Source organism: Hemicordylus capensis, chromosome 1, assembly GCF_027244095.1.
Source record: "Hemicordylus capensis ecotype Gifberg chromosome 1, rHemCap1.1.pri, whole genome shotgun sequence".
Lineage (NCBI taxonomy): Eukaryota > Metazoa > Chordata > Lepidosauria > Squamata > Cordylidae > Hemicordylus > Hemicordylus capensis.
The window spans coordinates 155,101,407-155,114,874 of NC_069657.1; the positions used below are offsets into that span (position 1 = coordinate 155,101,407).

At 42.1% G+C, this 13,468-nt stretch overlaps 1 protein-coding gene across 4 annotated transcripts in view; it reads right to left on the minus strand.

The window, feature by feature from the left end:
* Positions 1-13,468, minus strand: part of CNTNAP5 (contactin associated protein family member 5) — a 593,632-nt gene that overhangs the window by 294,852 nt on the left and 285,312 nt on the right. For all 4 annotated transcript variants that reach the window (XM_053258168.1, XM_053258161.1, XM_053258176.1 and 1 more), the window contains 2 exons: positions 10,238-10,502; positions 7,862-8,011 (listed from right to left, as the gene is read on the minus strand). In XM_053258168.1, coding sequence (XP_053114143.1) covers positions 7,862-8,011; positions 10,238-10,502 — 415 coding nt within the window. The remainder of the gene's footprint in view (positions 1-7,861; positions 8,012-10,237; positions 10,503-13,468) is intronic.

Consider the following 13,468-nt stretch of genomic DNA (forward strand, 5'->3'; position numbering starts at 1 on the left):
AGGCATCCAGAAATCCATCAGGTCCTCAATACAGACTCAATCACTTTCTACAAATACACCCAATAGTTTTCTATCTGATGTTCAGCAGTGCATCATGGGCTAGGAAGTCTTGTTGATCCTTTTTCTCCATTATACTTTTTCTTTCTGACCTTTCTTCTGGTTATGTCCCTGCATCATGACATGGTGCTGAAGCACACAAAGAGGCTATTCTCACAATGAGGGGAAAGTGGGCTAAAGAAGCTAGCCCACCAAAGTAGCCCTCCTTTTAGCCCAGATTATCAGAGCGAACACTCCGTTAACCCAGATTTTCTGATCGATGTCGCCACAATTGCTTCTTTGAATCACTTCTTTGCTGCACATATTGCCCGAGCATAGATCTTCAAATGCATTCTATGTTGCAATGGATTCGAGCCAAATCTTTCTCCACTTGCGCTCCAGTTACCTACCTCTCTGCTTTGGCCCCCATAGTTCTTCCATATACCAAGGGGCCAGTTTTGAAGTGGGTCAGAGATGTGTTAGGGGCGATCATGTCTACTGCCCCAGTGAGTTTGCTGTTCCAGTTCTCCACCAGGGCACCAACAGGATCGCCGGCACAGCCAACATTAAACCCCTCCAAGGGATTTTGAACTTTTGACAAAGTTCTCCACCAAATCCTCTTTAGCAAACTTAGAAGTCATGAGATAAGGGGACAGGTTCATGTATGGATTGGTAACTGGCTGAAGGACAGGAAACAGAGGGTAGGAAAAAATGGACAGTTTTCACAATAGAGGGAACTAAGAAGTGGGGTCCCCCAGGAATCTGTAATGGGACCAGTGTAGGGTTGTGCATGAAACATGATTTGGATGCCAAATCGCAGAACATTCCTTTAACATGGAGAGATTACACGTCCTTCCATGGAGGAGAGCAGGTCCATACCTGCTTCTCCGCTGCTCGCCAACACTTCCTTAATCATGGTGCTCCCCAGCTTAATCGTGGTGCCCCCCCTGCTATCATTGCACACCAGCAAAGCTCTCCCCCAGCTACCTAGACATGACACTGGCATGCACAGCATGCATGGCACCCATGCTCAGAGGCCATGTGCATGCCAGTGTAGCACAGGGGCAGCTGGGGGAGACTGCTGCTGGTGTGCAATGAGAGTTGGAGGGGGGCACGATTAAGGAAGTGGCAGCAAGTGGAGGAGGAGCAGGTATGGACCTGCAGGTATGGAGAGAGATCTGCTCTCTCCTGTGTTAAGTAATCCCTCCATGTTAAAGGGAAGTGCTGTGATCCAATGGGAAAATCACATTTTGTGCACATCTCTAGACCAGTGCTCTTTAACTGGTTTACAAATAATCTAGAGCTGGGGAAACAAGTGAAGTGGCCAGATTTGCAGATGGCACTAAACTATTTACGGTAGTGAAATCCAAAACAGATTGTGAGGAGTCCAAAAGTATATCTCCAAACTGGGGGAGTGGGTAACAAAATGGCAAATGTGGTTCAATGTAAGCAAGTGTAATGTGTAAAGCAAGTATAAAGTATGTATGTATATATGTATTTATTATTTCTCTGTGTAAACTGCCCTGAGCCATTTTTGGAAGGGTGGTATAGAAATTGAATAACTAACTAACTAAAGTGATGCATATTGGGGCAAAAAAACCCAGCCACATATACAGTGATCAGGTCTGAGCTGTCAGTGACTGATCAGGAAAGGGATCTTGGGGTCATGGAGGACAGCTTGTGCAAAGTGTTGACTCATTGACTCAGTTGACGGCAGCTGAGAAAAAGGCAAATTCCTTGCTGGGAATAATTAGGAAGGAGATAGAAAATAAAAATGCTAATATCATAATACCCTTATACAAATCTATGTTGCGACCACATTTGGAGTACTGCATGCAGTTCTGGTCACCGTATCTTAAGGATATTGTAGACCTGGAGAAGGTGCAGAAGATTTATTTATTTATTTTAACTGTTTTGTTTTAATGTAAACTGCCCTGAGCCATTTTTGGAAAGGCGATATAGAAATCGAACAAACAAACAAACAAACAAGCAAACAAACAAGAGTGCAACCAAGAGGAACAGGGGCTTAGAGCAGCTTTCTTATGAGGCAAGGTCTGGGGCTTTTTAATTTGGAAAAGCATCTGAAGCTTTTTCGTTTGGAAAAGAGGCAACTATGGGGAGATATGATAGAGGTGTATAAAATTATGCATGGAGTAGAGAAAGTAGACAGAGAGACATTTTTCTCCCTCTCTCACAACACTAGAACCAGGAGACATCCCACAAAACTGAAGATCAGGAAATTTAGGACCAAAAAAGAAAGTACTTTTTCACACAGTGCCTAATTAATCTATGGAATTCCCTGCCACAGGATATGATGATGGCCACTAGCTTGGATGGCTTGAAAAGCGGCTCTGACAAATTTACAGAGGACAGGTCTATCAATAGCTACTACTCTGGTGGCTATAGGCCTTCTCCAGCCTCAGAGGCAAGATGCCTCTCAATAAGGCATGACCTCACCTCTTGCCTGTGGGCTTCTCTGGGGCATCTGGTGGGCCACTGTGTGGAACAGAATGCTGGGCTGGATGGGCCTTGGGCCTGATCCACCAGGGCTTTTCTTATGTCCTTAGTCCACCAATATAATGGTCCTCTATGGACTATACATCTCTTGATTTTTCTATACACTGGAACTCCAACTATGGGGAGAGTGTCAAACTGCCAACAGGCATCAACACATCATTTGTAGGCTGAACTGAACTTGGTGAGTTAAAAGTCATGCAGGCCAGCACTAGTATAACTCCTACAGCACATTAGCAAGGATGTTGAAACAGGAGCAAAATTAAAGCTATGCTAAGAAATGGCAATAAACTGATACAATTAGTTGATAATAGCAATGAAGCAACAGCTGGCAGATATTCACACTTTGGCTTTGTGCCATCTTCTGACAAGGTATGCCCTAGAAACTCTATGCCACCTTTTTCAGTATGGCAATTGGATTGCACTGAGCTTTATGGCAGCTTGTTGGGATTATGTCAGCATCTGAGCTAAAATTCTGTTATGCTTGTAGAGAAGTGTGAACATGAAAATGTCACTGACAGCACTGCAAACCCTGGATATAACCAAGGTGCACAGAGTAAACTCTCCAAAATATCAGAGGGGGAAAGATCAAATCAAAACAAAGTCTTTATTACCTCTACATTCTGTAAGAAGGTAGCGGAAGCAAAAGCTTCACCTATACAAGTAGTCATCACATCATAGCCAAAGTATGTTAAATTGGAACCATTGTTCTCCCAACCATCATGGTTTAGAGCCAAAAGATGCAAGACATTAATTCACATTATAGAGAACAGGGCTAAAACCTGGGCTGAATCCTCCCCCCCACCAATAGTTAGAATTTTATTTTATTTTATTTTATTTGCATGAAGATCAGAATTGCACTGATCACCACTATATACCTCTGAGAAATGCACCTGATGCTTCTAGACTTCTATGATCTCAACTTAAACCCAGACTCTTCCACCTCTGTGCTGGTTGATGACCACTTTTAGAGTAAAACAAAATTTTTGTTTGCAAGAACTTTATATGGGAGTTTGCACAGACCCAGAACAAAGAAAGCAATTTTGCTTATTTAAGTTGCTTACAGTATTACTGTTGCTCCCTTTCCTCATTTTAGTCACAGGGGCTTTGAATGACACAAAAATCTGCCAAGCTTCCAGCTTCATATGACTATATACATAATGAACTTTTAATTAAAAAAAGCCCTCATAGTGATGAAGGAATTCTCTGAAAACACCAACTTGTAGAGTTCAAAAAAAAAAAGCAAATGAAAGAACAATTATCATTTTAAAATTATAATTATGTATTTTCTATGCATATATTTTCTATTTCAATTGGGGTAGGGTGTGAATATGATTCAGAAATCTTATATGGTGGTATAAAGGGTATGTAAGGACATCCCTCTCTGCTGCTACACTGCCCTGGATGAACAAATAGTATATTACTCATTCCTAGACAAAGGCATACCTTTCAAAACATGGCAGCAAGTGTCAGGGCTTCTGCTTTGCTGCAAGTCCTTAACCTGGAACCTAGGTAATGGCGGACATATTTAGCTTGTGTGCCACCTAAATATTGTGTGACAACTTTAGCATGGGCCAAAAGTGAGCATTACAGGATGACCAGCCAGACAGGGACAACCAGCTAGGAACCTCCTGAACACCAGTAAGCTGGAACAGGTCATTTCAAATCCCTGTTAAGCTTTGAAGCTCACTGGGTGAGTTTAGACCAGTTAATTATCTCTCAGCCTTGTCTACCTCACAGGGTTGTTGTGAGGATAACATAACCATGTATACTGCTCTAGACTTCTTGGAGGAAAAGCTATAAATAAATGAATACATAAAGAAACAAACATGTGCATCCATGCATATATACATACATACTGTACATAAAACAGCCTCACTGCTGTAAAAAATCACAGATCAAACCTGCTCTTTCATAACTTAGATATTCAGCTTTCTGCTGTTCCCTGCCACATCACTTTTAACCCCACTCAGCCTTGTCTAGCTACCAACCTAGATTCCATACTCAGTCAACTGACAACAGCTCAGCTAAACCTGGGATTTTCTACATCCAGTCATCTGTAAATTGATAAACCTAGCAGAAACTATCCTCAGATTTACTGGGACCTCAAATCCAGAAAAAAATCAGATCCAGATAACTGTACCAAACAAGCAGGAGTGCATGCATAGGATTCATATTATTATTATTCATATTATTCATAGTAAAGGAAAGTGTGTAAAAGTGAAAGTGGGGTCATGAGAGTTGTTTAATTGAAAAAAATCTCATTTGCTATGATAGAATGAGAATTCACACCTCAGAAAAAACTTCTGAGGTGTGAATTCTCATTCTATCATAGCAAATGAGATTTTTTTCAATTAAACAACTCTCATGACCCCACTTTCACTTTTTCACACTTACTATGAATATGAGGAAGTAATCAATTTAGCACACTTCACCTTATGAAGACAAACCTCATAAAAATAAATTCACCATAATTCCCCCCTCTGCCCAATCACTCTTAAATTGGGGATGGGTGGTAGCCTCCACCCATTAGGCACTATCTACCAGCCCACCCCACTCCTTTGGGGCAGATCCACTTTCTGCCCCCAATCTGCCCCAAAGACACCCAAACTTCAAAAATTCTCAAAATATCAGCCCTCTGCCCAATCCCCCTGAAATTGGTGTGGTAGCCTCCACCCATTAGGCACTACCACTCCACGCCACTCTTTTGGGGCAGATCCACTTTCTGCCCCCAAATTGCCCCAAAGTCACCAAAACTTAAAAAATTCTCAAAAAAATCACCCCTTTGTCCAAACCCCCTGAAATTGGGGTGGTAGCCTGCACCCATTAGGCACTACCACCCCACCCCACTATTCTGCCCCAGGCCCCACCTTCTGCCCCAATATGCCCCAATCTGCCCCAAAGACATGAAAATTTCAGAAATTTGCCAAAAATCAGCCCTTTGCCCAATCCCCCTGAAATTGGGGTGGTAGCCTGCACCCATTATGCACTACCACCCCACCCCACTCCTTTTGCCCAGATCCCATGCTATGCCCCCAAACTGCCCCAAAGTCACTAAAACTTAAAAAAATCACCAAAAATCAACCATGAACCGAATCACCCGAATTTTTTGTGCCCGAAATTCGGGTGATTCGGCTCGTGCCCGAAAAAATTCGGGGGACATCGGGGGTGATTCGGTTCGGCCCTGAATCACCCGAAATTGTTCATTTCGGGCACAGATCGTTCTGTGCCCAAATTTTTTTGCACATCCCTAACATTTATGTGCCAAAGGAAATAAAAAATGGTTCTCTGTCCTCCAAAGCTTTTTAACATCTACATAAAACCACTGGGAGAGATCATCAGGAGATTTGGAGCTGGGTGTTACCAGTACACTGATGACATCCAGATCTACCTCTCCATGTCAACTTCTTCAGGAGCTGGCATATCCTCCCTAAATGCTTACCTGGAAGCAGTATTGGGCTGGATGAGGGAGAATAAGCTGAATCTGAATCCAGATAAGATAGAGGTACTTATTGTGCAAGGTCAGAACTCTAGAGATTATTTTGATCTCCCTGTTCTAGATGGGCTCACACTTCCCCCAAAGGAACAGGTTTGCAGTCTGGGAGTACTTCTGGATTCCCGCCTCTCCCTGGTTTCTCAGGCTGAGGCGGTGGCCAGAGGTGCTTTCTATCAGCTCCAGCTGATACACCAGCTGCGCCCATTTCTTGAGATCAATGACCTCAAAACAGTGGTACATCTGTTGGTAACCTCTAGACTTGACTTCTGTAATGCACTTTATATGGGGCTGCCTTTGTACGTAGTCCGGAAACTTCAGTTGGTTCAAAATGCGGCAGCCAGGTACCAACCTGGGTCATCTCGGAGAGACCACGTTACTCCTTTTCTGTTGGAGCTACACTGGCTGCCAATAGGTTTCCAGACAAAATACAAAGCGCTAGTTATAACTTATAAAGCCCTAAACGGCATAGGCCCTGGTTATTTAAGAGATCATCTTCTTCACTACAAGCCCCACTGCCCATTGAGGTACTCTGAGGAGGTCTGTCTCCAATTACCGCCAACTCGTTTGGTGACTACACAGAGACGGGCCTTCTTGGTTGCTAGCCCGAGATTGTGGAATGCGCTCCCTGTTGAGATACGATCCTCCCCATCTCTGGCAATTTTTTAAATAACACCTGAAAACCCACCTTTTCATCCAAGCTTTCTCCACTTCTTAAAACTGTCTGTTTTAATTTTATGGTTGATTTTAAACTGTTGATTTGTTTTAACTTTTGTATGTGTTCTAATTGTTTTATGTTAACCGCCCAGAGATGAAAGTTTGGGCGGTAAATAAGTTTGATGAATGAATGAATGAATGAATGAATGAATGAATGAATATGCTTAACTTGCAGCAGGGGCCCCTCCAAAGGACTTCAGGTCCAGGTTCCAAAATTACCTAGGTGCACCTCTGTCTGTCATGCCTTCCATCTTGCAGACCACTTACTGAATCCGATGACATGTTTTCTAGCCTACAAAAGCCTCTGCTTCTGAAAACTTGTTGGTCACAGAGAGTCTCAGCTCTCGTTCAACTCCTGTTTGTCAGAAGAGCTCCTCTTCCACTTTGCCTATTTCCTCCACCCCCATTTTCCCAAATTCTACAGCTGTATGTGGGTTCAAAGAGCAGCTAATACACAGATGATGAGTGGGCCAAAGAAATAGGGGAGGAAAGAGTTTTTAATCTCTTCCTCTCTTTTTGTACAAAAGGAAAGGGCATTCAGCCAATGTAATATGGAGCATATTACAAGCAAACAAAAGAAAACATATCACACCACTTGATGGTTATTTATGAGAATGTTTTGAGATGAAATCCAGAAGTTTAGGTACAGCTAAAAGACTCACTGAATATAAGTACTTAAATCTTCACTTTTCTACTATTGATTTCAGATAGATTTCCATGTACCTCATTTTCTACAGACAGCACCCTTGGTGTAAAAAGTGCAATCTATTCTTCAATAATTCCCTGGCCCCTTCTGCCACCCTCATTCCCCATTTAACTTTACTAGGCTGCATATGAAAATGACACATTTTCTTTCTTTCGTTGTTTATTTTGGTTTTTCTGTAAACTGCAGCTGTTTGTTTCTTTATCAATTTTGGCAGCAAATACCGAAAGGCATGTTGCTTCTCAGTATTTCAGGAGGCAATGTGATATACTTGCTTCCTAACAAAATGCATTTAAAGATGCACACACGACACTACAAGTTCTTTTTATTTCAAGTGTCACTCAGAAAAATGCTTGTAACTATTACTACTATTACTACTGCACTAGAAGCCAACTTACCTCCAAAATAGTAGCTGTTTCCTGAATAAATCTGTGAGACTGTGCTTGCACGGACAGTAGATCCTACATCATTATCTAGAGTTAGGGTGATGAGATGTCTTCTGGCATTGATGTTAACTGAATGCCATAGGCCATCATATAGGTTGCTGCCTGGGAAATAAACAGGGACTGTAAAACAGATTTACCAAGCACCCAAGGGATAATAAGGAAGAAGAAGAAGAAGTGATGCTTGTGAATGCTTATTATACTTCGGGGAAGCAACAAAAGTGTCAGGAAGGCAATGCCAAGAGAGGTGGGGAAACAGGTACACACGGCTGAAACCTGGGAGTTCTCCACACAACAGCTTTACTGCAAGTTTTCTTCGAGGCTTTACTGAAAACTCAATGCTATCCAAAAAATTCCAGTGCCAAAAGTGGAGGGGTTTTTTTAACCCCAGATATAAATTAGGGTTGCACTCTAATGAGTAGTGAAAAACCCAAATCACGTGTGAAGTGCTCCCCGATAGCTCGCAGGGACTTCGGGGTAAATCTGCTGAATATGTGAATGCACCCACTCCATTCTGGAGGAGATGCCAGCTAAAAGCCAGATGTGGAAAACTCCCTGGCCCCTGATGGAGAGGTCCACATGCACATATGGAGCTGCTGAAGAAGCAAGCTTCCTCATTCAGTACTATGGAGGGCATATAACTTTGTGTTCAGGATCAATTCTCCAAAGTAATTTTGGAGAAATGACAGATCATTTCTCCAAAGTAATTTTGAATACCAATATATTGCATTTGTTTTATGTGTATTGCCTTCATCCTCACCTCAACTTGATGTTATATTAAAATTTTGAATTTGGAGCATTGGATATAGGATTTTAAAGAAAATGCTTTGAATTGCAATCATCATGATCTTACATAGCATTTGTGCTCTGGAAGGGATCTAATTCCATGTCCAATTAGATCTCTTGTAACATTGCTCTTGCCACTACAATTGTAATCACCTTAGCTCTAAAATGTAATGGCCAAACTGTAAGATACACTGATTGCATGACTGGGGCCTTTGTGTCTGGTCTTTTAATTGCAAACAAGAGTCTTGTGGGGACCTGATTCAGACTGGGACTCTAACACTTTGCCTCACCACCGTCCAGGCTCCCATGCAGCTATTTGCCACAGGATGAAAGCCACCATTGGTGCCAATGGGAACCTTCCTCCCAGGACAAATAGAAACCATGAAAGAGGATCCATCTCGATCAGGATGGGGGTCAAAGATTTCACCACCACCACCACAATGGTCCCAGTATAACATTTGGTATTTACATTAAAACACTCTCTCTCTCTCTCTCTCTCTCTCTCTCTCCAATCACTCAATCTGCTTATTGTCTAGTTTGCTTTCAACTGTACTGTGCATCAACTTTACTTTTTTCCAAGCCTTTAAGACCAGCCATTCAAGTACCATTACTATGGTACCATTACAGTAATTAGCCATTAGAGTACCATTATGGAATTAATAATATGGGAAACCACAAGGGTTATTTATGTTTTCATCCAAGTCCTGGATCACTGCTCAGACAGAGTTCTTCAGAATCTCCCAAAGGCTGTTTTTTAAAAAGTTTTCAAGGAACTTGGCAGCCTCTGAGGTAGCCCACAGGACATTAGTTCAGAGACACCTCCAAACCTTGGGAATAAAGAAGCTGTGCAATTTCTGAATTTATTTGACCGAGCTCGGGGAAGCTTCTCTACTCAACGAAGCTAAACTAGGCAAAGACTCTTTCTAATAGGTCAGGATGGCTTCAGGGCTAAGGTTTGCTGTTACCAGGACCAGTCAACAGCACACTGAAAAAAAGGTGATTTTCAACAATAACATAGGCACAAATAAAATCAAAAAGACTATTTTGGCTCAGCTTTATCTAGGATATCAGCCAAAGAATTCTGTGGCATCTTAAAGACTAATTAATTTTATTGTGGCATGAATTTATCTCAGCAGAAGCAAGTAAGTCCTTGCATACAAAAGCTCATCTTGATAGAAATGAGTTAATTCATAAGGTGTCGCACCATATTTTGCGTTGCTTCTACAACAGAATAAAAGAGCTACTCCTCTGGAACTTAATAGGTTAGGGTGTGGATTGGTTTTGTTTTTTGCCCCATCCTGTCTTCTGAATTGCTATTTCAGCATTCAGTGACCTTCAGACTAATATTAAGCAAATAATATGTCCTATCAACCGACAAAACAGCATATTGTTAAGATTTCCCCCCTCTCTAGACTTGGCAGAAAACCTACAAGATGGTTCTCAGCTTGGGTTGCTCACTTGTGCCTTCACTGATACATTTTCCACTACAGGTCCTCAGTAATATTAGAAACAAAGATGAAATTCTGGTAGTCATTCAGTACCTACCTGCATTGATGGCAACATATTTCTCAGCTGCTTTCTGGATGATGAGTGCCAACTTGCCATGATGGAGGTATAACAGGAGGGAGCCAGAATCTTCTGACAGTTCAGTGGACAGGAGCAGGCCATTCTTGTTCCACGTTCGAAACTGGAAGCTGACTGACAGGCCGTCAAGGTGAGGAGTGCCTGGTAACAGCAAGTAACTGCTATTGAAGTTGTCGAAAGTGATGGGAGTGATTTGTGGTTCTGAGCAGGCAAAAGTCACATTACCCTGGAAAGTAATAAAAGGGCAGGGGGACAACAAACAACAATCAAGCTGTTTCCCCATTCAGCTTCTCTGAACACTATCCCATCATCACAACAGCAGCACAAGAATGTATTGTACGCTTAGGATTAGAACAATGGGCTTTTGCAGATGGCTGATTAAAGCGTGCTGTCAAGTCAATTTCAACTCCTGTCACCCACAGAGCCCTGTGGTTTTCTTTGGTGGAATATGGGAGGGGTTTTCCATTGCCTCCTCCCGTGCAGTCTGAGATGATGCCTTTCAGCATCTCCTTATATCGCTGCTTCCCAATATAGTACCAGCAGGGCTTTGAACCGGCAACCTTCTGCTTATAAGTCAAACATTTCCCTGATGCACCACTTGATTACTTGCGATGCATGTGCTTCTGAGGAACCCTATTCTCCCTCCTTGTGAGTTTTAGCTCTGCAATCAGCTGCTCAGCACCTCCTCAACACTGTTTTTACAGCGCAGCCTGCTGGCAAGTGCTTACCTTCTATATCTTTTAATTACTTCTTTAAAGTAGTCATGAAAGTAAGTTTTGACTGGCAGGAAAGGCAGTAAAAATAGTGCTAAAGCAGTGCTCAGCATCTGACCACAGGGTCAAAATGCATAAGGAGGGAGAATGCGATTGTTCAGAAGTCAATGCATGTCATCTGGATCCTGCACTAGAACCCAACAGGAAATACCGTGGGAGATGGGGGCAGGGACAACAAGATAAATGGCCATCTGGAAAAGTTCTTTGTGTACACCCCACCATGTGTACCAATATAGAAACCAAAAGGTTTACGGAATGCACGTTGAGTGCTGAGATACTGACTTGATTCCCAATAATCTCAATGAGTGCTAATTCAAATCGGAATCAGTTCACTTTTACATTTTACTGCTCTGAACCAAGGAAATGCCCACACTGGGATGCATTTTCTGTAAACCAAGCTTCTGAGTGGGTAGGAAGAGATGCATGCAGTTCTGTCAGCCTTAACTGGCTTGCAAGACATAGTTAAGTAGTGGCAGCAGCCTGAACTGTGCAAAGTAGACTCACTTCACTTTGGGGACCATTGCGAAGTTTCTGATGAGCCCCCTATTTGCCTCAGCACTGCCTTTGATGCACCATGTGAAGTTTCCAGTCCCCCTACCCCCAAAAATCTACTTAACAGGACTGGCAGGGGCCAGGAAAAAGGCCTCCATCTTTGACTTCCTGCCGCGAAGGAGTAGAGTTCCTGGCATTGCTGCAGCCTTAGAAAAGATTACAAATCCTAGGAACACCTGCACTCTGGAAAAAAATGTTGCCTAGGTGGAACCAGCCACTGTGAAGAGGTCTAACACTTCTAGTTCTGTTGCCTGTCACCACCATGACAAAGACATGACATAGAGTTATACAAAAATATAAAGACATCGTCTGTTGCTGCTACCACTAAAAAGTAAACCATCCTGCTCAAACCTTTGCAATAATTTCTCACCTACCCTTGGAACCTCCTTGTTTTGTCCCATGCCCCCTCCTCATGCTACTCCAGCACCCTTGAATGCTGCTAAATTTATCTCAGGAGGATTTTCAGATCACTGCTAGATTCCCTGATACATCCATCAAGTTCAATGGGACAGAATGATCATTGTATTGTGGATGCTAGACTTAGATGAAAATATCTTTCCCTTACTTCTGCTCCAAGAGGTTTATCTTCCCTCACTTCTGCTCCAGAACTTCAGTTCCACAGAATATGGTTTTCTGAAAGTTTTAAGTTCCTCATGCCAGCAATTTCTTTTGCAACTAAATCATCCCCAGGGCAGTTCTGTTCAAGTGAGTGGGGGAACTTCTGGAGCTTTAAAGCTGACTCTTGGTATCTACATCACTTCTAATCGAAATGCTTTCTTGAACAGTAGCTGGAGCCCCAGAGCCTTTGTTCTTGGAAATTGCATTGTTGTGTATTCAACCAAGTCCTATAACAAGCAACTAACAATAGAGGAGGAGATGCACAGTCACATCTTTTTCAAAGCCAATACAGTGATAGGATGGGGGCGGAGGAGCTGTAACCCACTTGCTTTTGAACCAAGGCACTTTGTGAAATATCAGCTGAAATCTGATAAACCCATTCAAGTAAAAGGCTTTCTCTGTGCAGCAGCCTCTCATTAGAACAGATATCTCACTCCAGCAGGATCATTAGAATGAACAAAAGATGACGGATGTGTAGGAAGTTATATGGTGCTTGGGGATTCCCTTATTGAAAGGCTAGGACAAGCTGATGGAATGCCTCCTTATCACTTTCAATAGCTTTCTAAAAATTATTATTTGACCGTGGAAATTAAACAAACTCTGAAGAGATTTAATTCACTGCTGGATGAAACAAAAACCTCAGTAAGAGCCCACCCACTCCCACCTAGATTATGAGACAAAGCTTATAGGAACAAGAAATTGGTGCATTTTAATGAGTCCAGTCCAAATAGAAGTGCATGTGTCCTTATCTGTAACTTGTCTATAAGTATCTGAGCTGGAAGATTGGGAGAAAATAACACAAATCATATAAAACTATGATTCCCATAGTGTTTCATTTGAAGGGAAGGTGCCACCAACACTGCTTTACTTAATCATAATTGTGTCCTGGCCAAAAGCCAAATAAGATCACCAGGTGTCACTTACTGAACATGATGGTTGTTTATTGAAAGATCCTCTTTTTGTTCTTCTAGTACATCATGGCCCTCCAGAACATGGTATTCTTTTCATATGCCAGAGTAACTAGAACTCAGTTAAAGTTCATATAACAGACAATATAATCTCTACAGTTTTCCTTATTTTTGGAAATCTGATTTATTGTATCAAGATGCATAGCCAATGCCAAGTTGGAATGACTTGCAAAGTAATAGGATAGTTGATGTCAGACATAGAATAACTATCCCAGAAGTGCAGTCTAGAAAACCTGACATAGAAATCAGAATCTGTGGTCTTACCATGAGATGAATTATAA